The 16,024-nt window shown below is 38.0% G+C and overlaps 2 protein-coding genes and 2 non-coding genes across 4 annotated transcripts; all 4 read right to left on the bottom strand.

The window, feature by feature from the left end:
* Positions 1 to 2,705: 2,705 nt before the first annotated feature.
* Positions 2,706 to 2,793, bottom strand: LOC145590468 (small nucleolar RNA snoR114). Its single transcript, XR_014102062.1, has one exon. It is a non-coding gene; the product is annotated as a small nucleolar RNA snoR114 (small nucleolar RNA).
* A 14-nt stretch (positions 2,794 to 2,807) lies between these two features.
* TRNAG-GCC (transfer RNA glycine (anticodon GCC)) lies at positions 2,808 to 2,878 on the bottom strand. The gene has a single exon. It is a non-coding gene; the product is annotated as a tRNA-Gly (tRNA).
* A 1,726-nt stretch (positions 2,879 to 4,604) lies between these two features.
* On the bottom strand, positions 4,605 to 7,681 carry LOC145589997 (putative pentatricopeptide repeat-containing protein At3g47840). The gene is made up of 2 exons (XM_081646725.1): positions 5,201 to 7,681; positions 4,605 to 5,116 (listed from the first exon to the last, which is right to left on the bottom strand). Exon 1 carries the CDS (start codon positions 7,582 to 7,584, stop codon positions 5,473 to 5,475), a length of 2,112 nt encoding a protein of 703 aa, XP_081502851.1. The 5' UTR covers positions 7,585 to 7,681; the 3' UTR covers positions 4,605 to 5,116; positions 5,201 to 5,472.
* A 380-nt stretch (positions 7,682 to 8,061) lies between these two features.
* LOC145589996 (LEAF RUST 10 DISEASE-RESISTANCE LOCUS RECEPTOR-LIKE PROTEIN KINASE-like 1.1) lies at positions 8,062 to 14,204 on the bottom strand. Its single transcript, XM_081646724.1, has 4 exons — positions 13,331 to 14,204; positions 9,742 to 9,774; positions 9,401 to 9,628; positions 8,062 to 9,324 (listed from the first exon to the last, which is right to left on the bottom strand). The coding sequence occupies exons 1-4, from the start codon at positions 14,127 to 14,129 to the stop codon at positions 8,252 to 8,254; spliced, it is 2,133 nt and encodes a 710-aa protein (XP_081502850.1). The 5' UTR covers positions 14,130 to 14,204; the 3' UTR covers positions 8,062 to 8,251.
* Between the last annotated feature and the right edge of the window lie 1,820 nt (positions 14,205 to 16,024).

Below are 16,024 nucleotides of genomic sequence, written 5' to 3'. Positions count from 1 at the left end.
AAAATATTAGTCTTACACAAGAAGAACAAAGAAATGATGAAAATATCAAACAAAAGTATGTAATGATATGTTGACAAAATAAATATTCTATAAAGTTTAAGAGTACACTTTTTATACAGCCAGTAAGAGTCTCAGATGGAAAAAACAAAATTAGTTCTTTATAAATAAAGGTTCAATCCCAATTAATTTGTAAGAAATGATGAAAAAATATCATCTTATTTTCCGAATGTCAAGAAACAAAAGTATTTAATGGTATGTTGACAAAATAAATGGCTATTTCACCAAATGCCACTGAGTAATTTAAAAATTCACCAAATGCCATCGGACTTTTCAGAATTCACCAAATGCCACCCAGTTTTTAAAAAATTCACCGAGTGCCATTAATGACCAACGGCCGTTAACTCCGTTAGTCATTAGGGGTTAATCATGACACATGTCATGATATAATTGGTCAATTTATCTTAATTCATAAAAATTAAAAAAAAAAACAAAAAATTAAAAAAAAAAAAAAACAAAACCCCAAAATTTTCCCAGCCACCCTCACCACCACCAAACCCTAGCCCCACACTTATCTCGTCGGAAAACGGCCGGCCACCACCTTAACCATCAAAAATCGGCCGGCCGACACTTAAGCGCCCCACCTGACCCACCGCCGACCCCCAAAACCACCCACACAAGGTGGTGGTTAAATCCCAATCCCAATCCCCTTCCCCTGCGCGCAACGCTACCCACCGCCAAATCCTAATCGCCGGCGACCCTAAACTGGCCCCCAACCCCTCCCTGTCCCGACTCTTTCTCCACCTCGACCACCACCTGAAATCGCATTCCCCATTCCGCTTGAAAACCGTAACCCATCCTATCCCCTTTTGTTGAAACCCGTAACACCCAAAATTAGCCATTTACTTGGGTTTTAATCCAATTTCAACAAAAAAAAAAAACAAACTTTACACAAATTAATTCATGGGAGAGGGGGTGGTCGAATTTTGCAAGGGACGAGGAGGGATGGTCGGATTTTGTAGGGGAAGGGGTTAGGGTGGTCGATTTGGGGATTAGGGTGGTCGGTTTTTCATGGGAGAGGGGGTTGGGGTGGTCGGTTTTCATGGGATAGGGGTTAGGGTGGCTCGAATTTTGTTAGGGGTTATGAATGTGGGTTGCAATTGTTGGCTGCTAGGTGGCTGTTGGTGTTGGTGGATGCGTGAGAAGATGAGAGATTGGAGTTGGGAGGTGTTGTTTGGTTTGGTTGCTGCGGGGTGGTTGCAAGGAAAGCAGGGGTGGAGTGCGTGGGAGTTTGTGTTGTTGGCGTTGGCTGATGGAAGTTGTTGTTGATGTTGCTGTTATCGTTATTGTTGTTGTGGCTGGTGGTGGTTGCGTGAAGGTTGTAGGTGGAGCTGGTGGTTGCAATTGCTGTTGTTGATGGTTGTTGTCGCTGCTAGGGCTGTGCACTTTTAGACCTGGACCGTAAAACCGACCGGGACCGACCGGGACCGGACCGGACCGGACCGGACCGTAGCCTTCCGGGTCGGTCCTCGGTCCTTTGAAATCAGTCATTCCGGGTTCCCGGTCCGGTCCGGGTAAAACCCGGTAAATTCCGGGCTGGACCGGAAACCCGGGAAAAATGTATAATTTTTTTTTTTTTTGGTTTGTATTCGGATAAATCAGTCATTTAACTTGGGACTTGTTTTGGTTTGTATTCGGATAAATCGGATGTATTGAGTCATTGAGTGTGTTGTTTTTTGCTCTTTTTTTTTTTTTTTTAATATTGTGATTTATATATTTTTTGGAAAAAATTAGACACCGCGCTGTCAAAAAACAGGTTAAAAAATAGCAGGAAGCACGAAGCAGTGCTGTTAAAATGCAGGGGGAAAAAAAAAACAGCATAAAGTCGGTCCCAACCGGTCCAAAACCGGAACGGACCGTATTAAACAGGTCCAGACCGGGACCGGACCGGCAGATTACGGTCCGGTCTCCGGTCCTTAAAAAATGCTCATTCCGGGTTCCGGTCCATTCCGGTCCCGGTCCGGTCCGGTCCGGTTTTGGACCGGTGCACAGCCCTAGTCGCTGCTGTTGGTGTTGTTGATGGGGTGAAGCAGCAGTGTGGGCTTATTAATGGCTGGTTTGGGCTGTGGTGGTGTGCTGGTGGGAGCAGGGGATTGTGGTAGGTGGTTTGCGTGGTGTTGGGCTGGTGTGGTGGAGGTTAATATGTAGGGTGGTGTATGATAAGGTGGTGGCCGGCCGTTTTCCGGCGAGATAAGGGTGGGGCTAGGGTTTGGTGGTGGTGAGGGTGGCTGGGAAAATTTTGGGGTTTTGCTTTTATTTTTATTTTTATTTTTTGTTTTTTTTTTTAATTTTTATGAATTAAGATAAATTGACCAATTATATCATGACATGTGTCATGATTAACCCCTAATGACTAACAGAGTTAACGGCCGTTGGTCATTAATGACACTCGGTGAATTTTTAAAAACTGGGTGGCATTTGGTGAATTCTGAAAAGTCCGATGGCATTTGGTAAATTTTTAAATTACTCAGTGACATTTGGTGAAATAGCCGCAAAATAAAATATTCAACAAGTATAAAGAATACACTTTTTATACAACCAATAAGTCTCAGATGGAAAAATCAAAAGCAATTCTTTATCAATAAAGAACCAATCCAAATTATTCAACCATTTTTCAAAAAATAAAATTAAAAGAGAAAAATTAACCAAAGCTCAGATGCGAACTTATTCAATCTGGAGTCAGATGAATTGTGGCGGACCCAGCTGCCACAGAGAACGCAGAGTTCATCACTGCCTGATTAATTAGGATGTGCACCAGCCGGGAATCGAACCCGGGTCTGTACCGTGGCAGGGTACTATTCTACCACTAGACCACTGGTGCTTGTTGTATATTTTGTCTTTATATTTAATTTTGTTCCTTCATTTCATGTCTGCTATACTGAAATCAAGAAGAAAATGCTGTTACACGGTCACATGCTACTCGTATATAAAAACATTGATAACTACTCCGTATTGAAATTGGGGGTGCTATTGTGCTAATTATGTGAGATAAGTTTGAGTATCTAAATTTGACTATTTAATATTTTCAAATAAGTTCGAGTTGAGTGTTTTATATAGACGTTTTGCTTTTAATAGTAGTTGATGATGGATTTAACGAGTTTCTTGTGGTTTTCAAATCGAGTTTTGAGTAATTCAACTCAACAGCCTTGATTGAAAGGTTTTGTTTTTAATTCTTTAATGGAAAGGAAAGAGAACCTGAAAACCTCAACCTCACATACGGAGTACCATTGCTGCTTCCAATAGTATTGAAGTATTTGAGTATTTCAACAGTTACAGTTGAATTAATCCTGAGGAATTCAGATCTCAGAAGTTTTGGATACAAATTTTCAGTGTATAAGGAAAAAGAAAGGACGAAACATGTTAAAGCAACCTGAAGTCCTTACCAATGAAAATGAACATAGAGATGGTCAAGTTTTCCCTTATTTAGAAGAACTGAGTTTTGGATTGTTTACAGTTGGTAATCGCAGCCCGCAACTGTTGAATACGCGGACCACTAACCTCGCAAAAGCGTTGGTCTAAATAAACCCAGAGCTTCCTTGCTTCCTCAAAGTAAGGGATGGAAGCAGCAGTCTTAGGGTCAATAGTGATCCATGAAATTAACATGGAATTAACAGTGTCCCAATCAAGCAATTTCGTTGAATCAGAGGGTTTAGTGATAGTGCCGTCAATAAAGCCGTACTTGCGCTTGGATTTCAGTGATAGAGAAATAGCACGAGACCAAGGTAGAAAATTATCACCCTTGAGGATGACATTAGTGATTTGGTTGCCTGGCTGATCGCCAGCACCACGGTAGTAGGGAGAGGAAGGATCAATCTTTGAGTCGTCCACCATTGTTGATTAGAGAAGAAGAAATTTTTTTTAGAGTTTTTAGGGTTTTAGAATTGTTTTGGCTCCGATACCATGTCAATAATAGAGAGATTAGAGAGAATAGAGTGGTGTGTTTGTATTAGCATATGCACAAGTATATATATACACCTAGAGAGATTAGGGCTCGTAACATAACTACGGCCCATTAGAGTAGCTATACATATTATATTGCCTAACAGATCTCTTTCTAAAACAGATATAAGCAAGTTACCAAGTTCAGGAAGTGATACTACTCCATATCTCAAATCACTGATCTGTTCTGTACAGCATCATAATACAGGTCCAATAGTTCCAAGCCTCCAATTCCGGAAATAAAATAAAATAAAATAAAAATAGGCAAAGGTTGATAATCATGATGATCGAAAATTGGTAATTCATAGTCTCAGACGACAAGGCACTCAAATGTCATTATGTCAAATCCTGCCGACTGCTTGAGACATGGGAGGTGGTTTGCACATTCTAAAACCTTCAACAGTAGAGCAAAATGCAATAAAAATAAGAATGGTCTCAGGGCACCCCTTGATGTGCAGTATATAAAAACTGAAGAATTTGTATTAACATTTTCAAATAGTGAAGCATACTACATGTTAAGTGAAAAGGAACAATTTCTGCACAAATTATTTAGCAATCAGAGTTGCCTTATTAAAGAATTATCAAAATTACTACAAACCCAGAAATTTGCAAGCTTATGTTCGTCTATTTCAGTCTCAAGTTCGTAAAAGTCAAATAAAAAGTTCAAATTATAACCCAATCGACTTATAAACCTCATAAGAATTCAAAATTATACCCAAAATTTTTAGTTTGATGATCCCAGAACATAATTTCAACCGTAGGGATTAGGACTAAATTTATTTTTGCATCTGCACAGAGGGTTATTTAAAGAAATTTCTGATTGGCAATTGTGAGTGAAACAAGCCCTGCAGCCACCGGTACTGAAGTTCTCATTGTTATATGCTGAGGGATAAAATCAGATGGAATTATAATGGCAGCAATGAGAGAACCTGACATAAAGGAAGCTTGTCTTCAGCTTTTATCCTTTTCTCATCTTCATCATCATCTTCATTCCTTGATAAGTACAAAATTGGAAGAATAAAGCCGGCAGAGAAACTGGGGAAGCAAAGGGGCATGGGTTGCACACGTCTTCAGGAGTCCCAACTCTTCTACAAGTATGCTTGGAAACTGGCTGAAAATCCTAGTGCAGAAAAGATGCATGTCAACTTCAAAAGAATCACAAATCATAGATTTCCACAGAACAGTAAAATAAATACAGTATTACCAAAATTGTCAGTGATGTACTGCTGTTCTAGAATGGCATAAATCTTCCAAACGTCTCTTTCTTGGCCAGACAATATGATTAGAATTGCTTCCAATCCAACACCCTGCACACAGACCCCTGATTTAACAGTAGGTTATTCAACTATGATGCGCTTGTGCCTCGGGGAACCTTGTTATGACCCAAGAGTGACTGCAAGTCTACAAGAACATGCATCTCATGTTCTCAATTGGAATTTTTCAAGTGATCAAACCAAGATTAACTCCCTTTAAAATTTATGTGGCTTGCAGAAGGGAATCATCCTCCTGATCGAGCACATCTACACCAGACATCAGCAAATCCAGGACATTGTAAATATGATCACCACCTGGATGTGATTTATCCCCAGAAACAAATGTAGAGACCTCGTCTTTAACCTTAATCCATGATGATCCTGCATCTTTCACTACCCCTTTAGATCTCATCAGCTTTCTGATATCCGCTGCCTCTCTCCACCTTCCCTTTGCAGAGTAAATGTTAGCTAAAGTAGTAAGTGTCCCAGCACAACTGGGATTGTGTTCAAGAATCCTTTCGGCAGCATGTCTGGCACGCTCAATATCACCATGAATTTTACATGCTCTCAGAAAGGTTGACCAGATAACATCATCTACTTCATATGACATGGTATTTATCATGTTCTCAGCTTCTGTTAGCCTTCCAGCTCTGCATAAGAGGTCAACCATGCAGCCATAATGTTCTTTAGAGGGACTTATCTGAAACTTCTGGCTCATAGAATTAAAATAGGAATAACCCAGATCCACAAGTCCTGCATGGCTACAAGCAGAAAGAACTCCAATGTATGTCACAGCATCTGGCCTCAAACCAGCTTGCAGCATTTTATCGAACAAATCTAAAGCTTCTAGACTGTCACCATGTTCAGCAAATCCATTTACCATGGAAGTCCATGACACAACATCATCCTTGCTCGTTCCATTGTATATCTCTGAGGCGTCCTTTATGCTTCCACATTTGGAATACATAGTAATCAGCGCACTTTGTATCAAAGATGTATGTTTTAATCCAACTTTCAATATATGAGCATGTACTTGTCTACCTTGCTCAAGTATTGCCATACTACCAGAGACGCTCAGCATACTAGCAAAAGCAAATTCTGTAGGTTTTGGCCCTTCCCTCCTCATCCATGAGAAATAATCAAATGCTTCATTGCCATATCCAGCTTGAGAATATCCTGTAATTATGCTGCTCCATGAAACAATATCTTTGCTAGTCATAGATTCAAAAACCAAAGATGCTGATTTTAACTGCCCACATCTCGAATACAATGTCATGACTGAATTTGCAACCGATAGAGCATTTAAGGAACCAGCTCTCATTACATGAGCATGTAATTGTTCACCCCAGATAATTCTACCAAGATGGGCACAAGCAGTAATAACTGCAGCAAATGTGTATTCATTAGGCCTCACCTCGGAATCTCTCAATCGCTTAAACTGTTGAACAGCAATCTCTTCTTTACCCATCTGAACATAGGAAGTAATGACTGAAGTCCATCCAACCACATCAGGGATAGTCATTCTTCCAAACAAGCACATACCATAATCCAACTTCCCACATTTATTGTACATTGTAGCAAGAGTATTCACCACATAAGAGCCTAAATCAAAACCCTTCTTTAATGCTTGTGTATGAATTTCCTTGCCATGTTCCAGATCACATATATCAGCACAAGCCTTCAATGCAATGGCAAAACTATATGCATCACAGTGCAAACCGGAGCGCCACATTTCAGAAAAATACAGCAACCCTTCCTTACAATAACCAGCCTTAACCAGTCCTGTTATAATAGCAGTCCATGAAACTACATTCTTCTCGGGCATCTCATCGAAAACCTGACAACTCCCTGAAATGTAGCCAGACTTAGCATACATGTCCAGAAGTGAACTCCCCACAAACACAGAATTAACAAGACCATTCTTAACACAAACCCCATGCAACAATCTCCCATTAGTTAAACTATTATTAAGTCCACAAGCTTTCAGAGCTAAACTAAGTACAAAGGGGTCCATTCTAATACACGGGTCAACCCACATTCTTGAAAACAAATTCAAACCCTCGTCATAGTTCGATGCATTGACATACCCAGATATCACGTTGGTCCAAGAAACCACATCTCTTTGCGGCATTTCGTCGAACAGTTTGCGTGCATCTTCCAAACGACCAGTTTTCACTAACTCTTTAATCTGGAAATTACATTCTAACACATCTGGGATCTTATTTGATTGTATTGATGGATTAATTTGCGTTTTTATAACTGGAGATTCGAGCAAATCAGCAGTAGAATTGGCTATTCTTGTGAAGTATCCCCTGAAATGGGTTCTTGTGAACATAATCGTAGAACCCACTTTGAAGATAGAGAAACTACAATCTCCGGCTCCGGACGGTGGTTCCGGACGACTGACCGACGGCGGCTGAGATAGTGTGAAGGAAGAGAGTGAGACTGGACTTTTGGTTATGTTTCAAGCCCTGTCTTTTTGTTGTTTCCTTTTCAAATTGATAGAGCTGGAAATCCATATTATACAAACCCGAATGGACTAGTGTGTGAATTAACTCGACTGGAACCGAACTCAAACAAAATATTATGTGACTGATGAATCTGATGACGTGTTTTGTTTGAGGTTACATGACTAATTGAGGTTTGACTAATTAACCGAATAAAAGACTTTTATTGGTTAAATGCGAATAAGATAGTGGGGTTTGGTTGATTAAAGGTGAATATGAAAAAAAGATGTAGAATTTTAAGTAATGAGACTTTTATTTGGAAACGGATGGGATAATATCTATGTCAGTTAATATAACTTGAAAAATTGAATCAAATTCCATGTAATTCAAGTAAAACAGAAACAAAATAGGCTCGATCTGTACAACATGTTTGTATATACTATTTAGTACACCAGACTACCAGAGTTGCATAGAAACCAATTCCATCAATTTACAATAACAACCACCATAATAGTAGCTTGATATATTATGAGGAAAGGAAACAAAATGTTCAGCTTACTTGCTGGAGCTAGATGTAGTGGAACTACCAACCCATTTAACCATCACAGAAATCGGGGAAGATGAATATGCCCGATGATTATTGTTTAACAGTTGTGCATAATCATCCTCCATGGCTGTATGTTCTGGATCACTATTCTGAGCAGCAATCTTAGCCTTCTCTTCTGCTTTCGACGCTTCACAAACTTCAACATTAGTATCAGCCATCTCTTCAGCTGGTGATGCTTTATCATCCACGAAGCCAACATAATTTGCCATTTCTTCTGCCTGCAGTGCTTCATAATCAGCGCCTTCAATACTCTTGAGAACCTCTAAAACCTCATCCATTGACGGCCTGAGTTCCTTGTCATGTTGCAGGCACTGGAACGCAAGCTCTGCCACCGATACAGTCATTCTCCTAACCTTGAAATCTAGCGCGAACCCAAGTAATGGGTCCACTAACTCATCAAATGCACAACGTTGAATCCGGTTCATGGCATAGTTGAACAAGTTGATCTCATGTTTAGGCCTGTCCATGTCAATTGCTGGCAAAGAAGAAATGAGCTCAATGAGGACTACCCCAAAGCTGTAAACATCACTTTTATCTGTCAGCTGATAACACTGGCTATACTCAGGGTCTAGGTACCCTGGAGTTCCCTGTGGGGCTGTTGACACATGAGTTACATCAGTTGGGAAGAGTCTACAAAGCCCGAAATCAGCAACTTTGACACTGAAGTTGCAGTCAAGGAGAATGTTGTTAGTTTTGACATCACGGTGAATGATATCAGAAGCATGGAGGTAAGAGAGTGCTGAGGCTGTTTCTATTGCAATTCTCAGACGAACAGGCCATGGAAGTAGAACAGATTTTGTACATTTGCCATACAAATGATCAGCTACTGTGCCATTGTTCACATACTCGTATACGAGGAGGAGTTCTCTGCAATGCAGGGAAGTGCAACCATAGAGTGAAACAAGGTTTTGGTGTCTCAATCGGGTCAGTATTTGAATTTCGTTCATAAACTGTTTCAATCTCTTGTAGCTCTTCTCATATAGGCGTTTTACTGCGACTTCTCTTCCATCTTTTAGTTTTCCTAAGATGCAAACCTTAAATTAATTAGTTTAGAAATGTTTTGTTTAAGAATAGAGAGATGCAAGCTCAAAGCTTACCATAATAAACGACTCCAAAGCCACCACTGCCAAGTTCTTTAGATTGATCAAAATTGGAAGTGGCTTCTACAAGTTCACAGTAAGAGAAGAGTGGTATGGTAAAGGATATGATTTCCTTTTCAAGTTCTGACACACTATCATTGAGGGAAGCACTACAGGTTATAACTTTTAGCTTCTTACGGTGCCAGAAGCCTAAGACTACCAGCACAAGTAAAGTTCCTCCAATGCCTGATGATGACAAAGATCATAGGTTAATTTACAGGCTAACAATACATATTCTTTAGGCCCAGCGTAAGCAATTCAACCAGAAGAATTTAGTCGAATGAGTAAATTAACATTACCTAGTCCCAGTATTAGTCCCAACTTATTCGTTTCTGCAAAAAGCCAAATGAACTGTCAGTTTGCTACACAAATATGCTTATTTCTGCTGCTTAATTGCAGTTCTCCCAGTTAGAAAGTGAAGAGTACTACTCCACATTTGGAGTATGTTTCCAAATATTCAAGTATGGAGTACTTTGGGAAAATGGCCCACAATGGGAGGATCCTCCCAAATTGAAGAAAAATGGGGGTAAAGTAGTCCCATTGCAAGTGCTCTGAATGCCATGATCCTGCTGTACGAAGGTGCATGAGCTGACTAAATAATGAACACAAGAAATACTTCGATACAGGGAGGAATTTTGACCATGGCTTTTCCCCGTACCTAAGATCCCCAATATATGGTACTAATAGCAGAATTGTGCTCACTTTCGTAAAATCTTCGAGCTATAACTTTCGATCATCTAAAGTTTACTTCATACAGTACATTTTATACTGTCATTGCAGAACTTCTGATAATAATTTTAATGCACCGAGCTATTGCATAAGTGCACCGAGCACCCTATACTTTGCATAGTAGCCAAAACACCACAAACTAATGACTTGGGTGCAAAGCGTACTTTTATTGAGTTTTTCGGCCACCATTTTCGCCAGAGCCGGTAAATTAAATTTTAATTCTTTGATTTGCATGCCAAAAAATGTCCCTTTAATTGTTTTTTAAGCCAAATTGTATCATCTATGTTATTTTGTTTTGTTTATTACGAGCTCAATTTGGACCCTTAAGAGCCAAAATGACCCTTGAAACCTTGACCGGACGTTTTTTGACACGCAAATCGAAAAATAAAAATTTATTCGCGGCTTCGGCGAGAATGGTGGCCGGAAAACTCACTTAAGTATGCTTTCCACCCAAGCCATAGTTCAAAGTGTTGAGGCCAATTTTGCCTAATTTTAATGTTACTCTTTAAAAATGCATTTAAATGATTTTTTTTTTTTTTTTATTAATTTGAAGTCAAATTTTGTTAAACTTAACCCAAAGAGTTAAGTTACACAATTATTTTAGAGGAAGCACGTCTCATATTATTGGACAGAATTCCCAAATTTAAAAATCTTGCAACTACTTATTCAAAATCTGACATGCTTAATTGTGCCCTATGGACAAAACTGAAACTTCTTTAATCACAATTTGATTCAAGTGAATTAAATGTCTCTCAACAAAATCTTGCGTGGACCTAGTTCACAATAATATTATTATATACCTAAGGTTTATACACACGTAACTGGCATTATATTCAACATAGTGACCCATTATATTATTATAGTAACCTTATTTTTAACATAATAACCTTTTTTAAAACTTATGTGACCTTTAATGTTATTATGAACTTAAAATACGACATTATGTGAACAATGACCTAATTTTAACATAGTGATCTTTATTATTCAGATTGACCATTATATTAAAAATTTCATCAAAAAAAATTAACCTCTTATAGCTTTTATAATGTCACACTAACTTTTATTTCAACATAATAACTTTTATTTTAATATAGTGACCTTTTTTTTATTAATAAAACAATCATATTGTCTCTAATGTTAGTGGTCCACAATAAATTAGTGTGAACCAGGTTCATTTGATAAGGACTTCCAAATACAAGGAAAATTGAAATTTTGACAAAATTAGTTTAGATAAAGAAAAAATTGACATTTACTACCATCGAAAGTACATTGTGTTACATTTGCTACCCGTTTAATTTTTCATTTTATTTTGCTACCACCTAAAATCAAATAATTAAAATTTCACTACAATTTAACGGAATCCGTTAAGTTTATTCAAAAAAAAAAAAATTAAAATTAAAAAAATAAATAAATAAATAAAATAACCCAGCCACCCTCACTGCCACCCCTCCACCTCACTGCTACCCCTCCCCCCCGTCGGCGGCCGGCCCCCAAAGCTTAAGTCGGTGCCGGCGCGAACCCACCTTCTCCCCTTCCCCCACCCTAAGCAGCCAACCTCCCTTCCCTTTTTCCCTTCTTGCTGCCCCGACTTCCACCCCGAACCGAAAACCACCCCCTTTCCCTTCCCCCCACCGGAAATCGACCCCTCTTCCACTTCCCCTACCCTTTTCGGCCATCCCTAACCCCTAAACCACCATAACTGAAACCCTAAAATTCGTTTAGGGTGGTTTAGTTAGGGATGGCCGAAAAGGGTAAGGGAAGGGGAGGGGGGTCGATTTTGGTGGGGGGAACGGGGCTGAAAGGCCGATTTCGATGGGGGGAAGAGGAAAAGGGGGTGGTTTTGGTTCGGGGTGGGGGTCGGGGCAGCAAGAACGGGGAAAGGGAAGTGGGGTTGGCTGCGTAGGGTAGGGGAAAGGGAGGGGGTGGGTTCGCGCCGGCAAGGGGGGAAGGGGTGGCAGTTGAGGGGAGGGGTGGTTGCAAGGTGGTTGAACGGTGGCTAAACCCAACTAACGGAAATAGTAACGGCATAAATCATTTGGTAGTGAAATAAATAATTTAGGGATTTGGGTGGTAGCAAAAAAAAAAAAAAAAAAAAAAAAAAAAAAAAAAAAAAAAAAAACAGGTAGCAAATATAACACACAGTTCTTTTGCTGGTAGCAAATGTCAATTTTTCCTTAGATAAATTAAATATAAATATTTTTTTTTACACCAAAATTAAATATATCGATGAATTCAGATAAATCAAAATAATATGAAGAAAACACAACCTTAGTTGTGGTCTAAGATTTTTGTATTCGCTTTAATTTGTCATTTAAACAATACCCAGAAAAAAAAAAAAAATGAATATTTGAAATCTAACAATATATAATCTGCATCATTCTATAAACCATTGTTGTCAACAAATCAAATATCAATATTATATGGCATATATTAAAACATGAATTCTTTATGTCATGTATCACTCTCACTCTCACTCTCACTCTCACTCTCTTATCCCCTTATCCTTAATTAAGGCCCTATTTAGTTTGATGTAAAACATTCTCAATAAAAAATTAGTTTTCATGGAAAACATATTTTCAAGAAAAACCACCATTGCAAATTAATTTTCCTTTGTTTGGTTCATTGAGAAATAAGAAATAGGAGTGAAAATGTAAAATGGATAAAAGTAACAAGAAAGCAATGTTTTCCATGGTTGGAAAAATTATTTTTCACCCCTTCGCAAACCTAATAAAAGAAAATGGAAAAATCATTTTCCATAAAAATATTTTACATCAAAACAAATAGGGCCTAAAAGCAAAATTATAATCCCTGCACAATAAGAAGCATTCTATCACCCCCCCCCCCCCCCCCCTCTTCCGTCTTCCCTCTTCCCCCTTGTCTAAACTAAGTATTCAATTAACTTATACTTCTACGAAAAAATAATTCTTCACTTAAATTAATACTTTTATATTTTTGACATTTTATCCTATATTTTTCAAAATTTTTGAAAAAAGGTGGTCTGTATTTCCGTTCACTAAGAATGACAAAATATAAAATTGCATATATCTTGAGCAAAATATGCTCATATCAGTATGAAAATGCCCAAAATGGTGTAATGAAAATATATGGTTCAGTTCAAATAAGAAGTAATAAACAAATAAAAAGGAAAAGGAAACGTACTATTCATACACCCTAGTGTCTGAGGTCCGTCTTGGCAGTGACACACAAACTGATTATTATCTGATGATCCGCATTTACCACCAGACTTCTCACAATTAGAACAAGCTGTGAGGTTCGCCTCATACATTATCTTAATAGAACTCTCTGTTAAGAGAGACAATAGCGAGACTTTTGTCCTTCTGATTTTGTCTAACACTTTCTTATCCACCGGAAAAGGAATGCTGTTGTTGCAGGAGCACGACTTTGGAATGTTGTTGATGCTCGATATGTTATAGAAGTAATAAACAGAACCAGTTTTTGGATCATCAGAATCATAGGAGCAGCTAAAAGACTTGGAGTGGTATCTGCTGGAGTTACATGTACTGTTGCAACCATAACCCAAGCTTATATTCTCATAACTGGCATCTAGTTTGAAAGTGGAAAGTAGGGACACACTACTCGGTTTAAAATTTTTCCATTTACAATTTCGTAACACCTTATAATCTATGGATAAAACCATGGTTTTGGAAGATTTATTGATATGGAGCACTTTAAAGTATCCAAATTCGTTGTTTAATACTTTCACAGATGTGACAGAACTTGAATGATTCTTATCGCAAAGGAGCTTCAAGTCTGGAATCCCACAGAACTTGGGCCTATTTTCTCCCCAAAACGGGTACCTTACGTCTTGCATATTCCCACATGAGTATGGAACAGAACATGCCGTATATGGTGCGTACTCGCCATTTGAGAGTGGAATAGCTAAGAAGATGATGAAGGATAAATAGAAAAACTGTTGAAGAAAGAAACAGGAAGCCATTTTTTTGTATGGGAAATGTATTTCTTGGACACGAAAAATGGCAAAATTTTGTATCTATTTACAGAAATTCATGCATTATTATTAACCATAAAAATGTAGTGCTATTAGCATGCTAATATAGTAACATGCTGTACTGTACGGTAATCAGGAATCACAAAGAAAGGAACAAAACCATCTTCACAGGAGCTAGTGGACGAACGAAACTAGACTTGGTCTTGAAAGTCTTTTTAACTTCAAGCCAAAGACTTTGTACACCTCCAAAACTAATGTACCTAAGGTCTTATTTTCACATTGTAGACATATAGAGACATAAATGATTTGTCATTATTAATGGAAACTATCCATGTAAAAATAAATACGAATATTAAATAGAGATGACACCTAATAGGATCATTTGGGAGCTATCCAACTACTCCGTAACTAATATACCGTCCATCCAAAACTGCTAGGCAAGCCCGTACGTTACCCTTAACTCTCGTAATTAAACATATAACACAATTTTATTGTAAACCTTTTATAATAGTTGGAATATCCTCGCATTTAGTCTTAATGACACTATACAAAGTATAAGTATGAAAAATTGAAAAATAAATCATAAAGCATTATGAAATACGGAGTACGAAATACATTTTAGTAAAAGTGATAATTAATTTTCGGACATTCTAAAATGATACTACTTCCAGAGAATTATTGGCTACTGAGTGAAACAAAAAGTGTACCCAATTTCTCACGCCACTTCTCCCCATAAATTGGTTCAACTTGACATTGATGTCTAGATTTTTCTCTGATTAATCAATTGCGGAGTATATGACCTGTCTATGGAAATACTTCGGCCATTTGCCAAGGGATTTTCTACTGCATTTTCCCCATATTACTTTTGTTTTCAAACAATTAATTTCCTTTATAATTAACGCTAGTGTTTGCTAAATTTAACAATAAAAAAAAAATAAAAAATAAAAACAGCAACTTAAGAAAATATTATTACACTGAGTGAATTAATATCGTCAGAAAAACAAGAGTATTACAGAGTAGCATATGAAAAATAAAGAATAAGTAGACAAGCCAAAGAAAAATTACTTACGAAAACCTTTTACCACAGTACATTTCAATGACATCATACTAATCAAACTAAACAGTCACAAGTCTTCCTAGAAGTGGAAAAACCCTTCCAATCAACACGGTATTCAAGTTGTGGGACAGTGTGGATTTATCAATTTTTGGCAAAACATGATTGGTCAATGATCATACAAAAAAAACAATTCACTCTTATTGAGTATTTGAGTACGTTAGCGCGTACAAAGTCTATTGATGTAATCCAGTCTATAGATGTCCGGAAGATATCCCACAATGCTAATTGTGCACTAACAAAAATTAGAATGTACTCTGATAACTAATCAAGTGGAGTTGAGCAGCAGCACCTGCCTTTCAAATAGAAATACCGATAAACTCTCCATAAACAACCACTAGTGCATCTATGTATCCCCCAAACACTTAACAAGTAAGCCAAAACATTGTCAATTAACTTCTTCATGGAAATTTCTACAATTAACTACCTTAGTTCAGCTTCCCACGCGCAATACTTACCTCACTATTTCTTTACTACTTACACTCAGCAGTTAATAGCATTGAATTGAATCAAAACACTCTGTAGTCTGTACACAAAAACAGGACATGTACATACTACTGATTTCTCGCTTAAAACCTCAGAGGCTTAATCGGTTCAAGCCTTGCTCCAAACTTACCCCATCCTACTAGAAGTCTTCAAACCTGTAAAACACAAGCGGCCTGTTTGGTAGCGCGCAATAAATGAGGGTAACACTAGTTATGAGAGTGAAGTTTAAAGGTAAATTAGGAGGGAAATTAAAATTGTATTCCCCATGGTAATGCAATTTCAT

Source organism: Chenopodium album, chromosome 17, assembly GCF_948465745.1.
Source record: "Chenopodium album chromosome 17, dcCheAlbu1.1, whole genome shotgun sequence".
Taxonomy (NCBI): Eukaryota; Viridiplantae; Streptophyta; class Magnoliopsida; order Caryophyllales; family Amaranthaceae; genus Chenopodium; species Chenopodium album.
The sequence above is the reverse complement of the archived record's forward strand: the minus strand, read 5'-3'. Positions and strand labels throughout refer to the sequence as shown.

Coding starts and splice junctions, on each gene's coding strand:
- LOC145589997 (XM_081646725.1), bottom strand. CDS start 7,584: ATGTTCACAAGAACCCATTTCAGGGGATACTTCACAAGAATAGCCAAT.
- LOC145589996 (XM_081646724.1), bottom strand. CDS start 14,129: ATGGCTTCCTGTTTCTTTCTTCAACAGTTTTTCTATTTATCCTTCATC. Junction 9,629..9,741: donor GGGACTAATACTGGGACTAG/GTAATGTTAATT, acceptor TGTCATCATCAG/GCATTGGAGGAACTTTACTT. Junction 9,325..9,400: donor CTTTGGAGTCGTTTATTATG/GTAAGCTTTGAG, acceptor TTTGCATCTTAG/GAAAACTAAAAGATGGAAGA.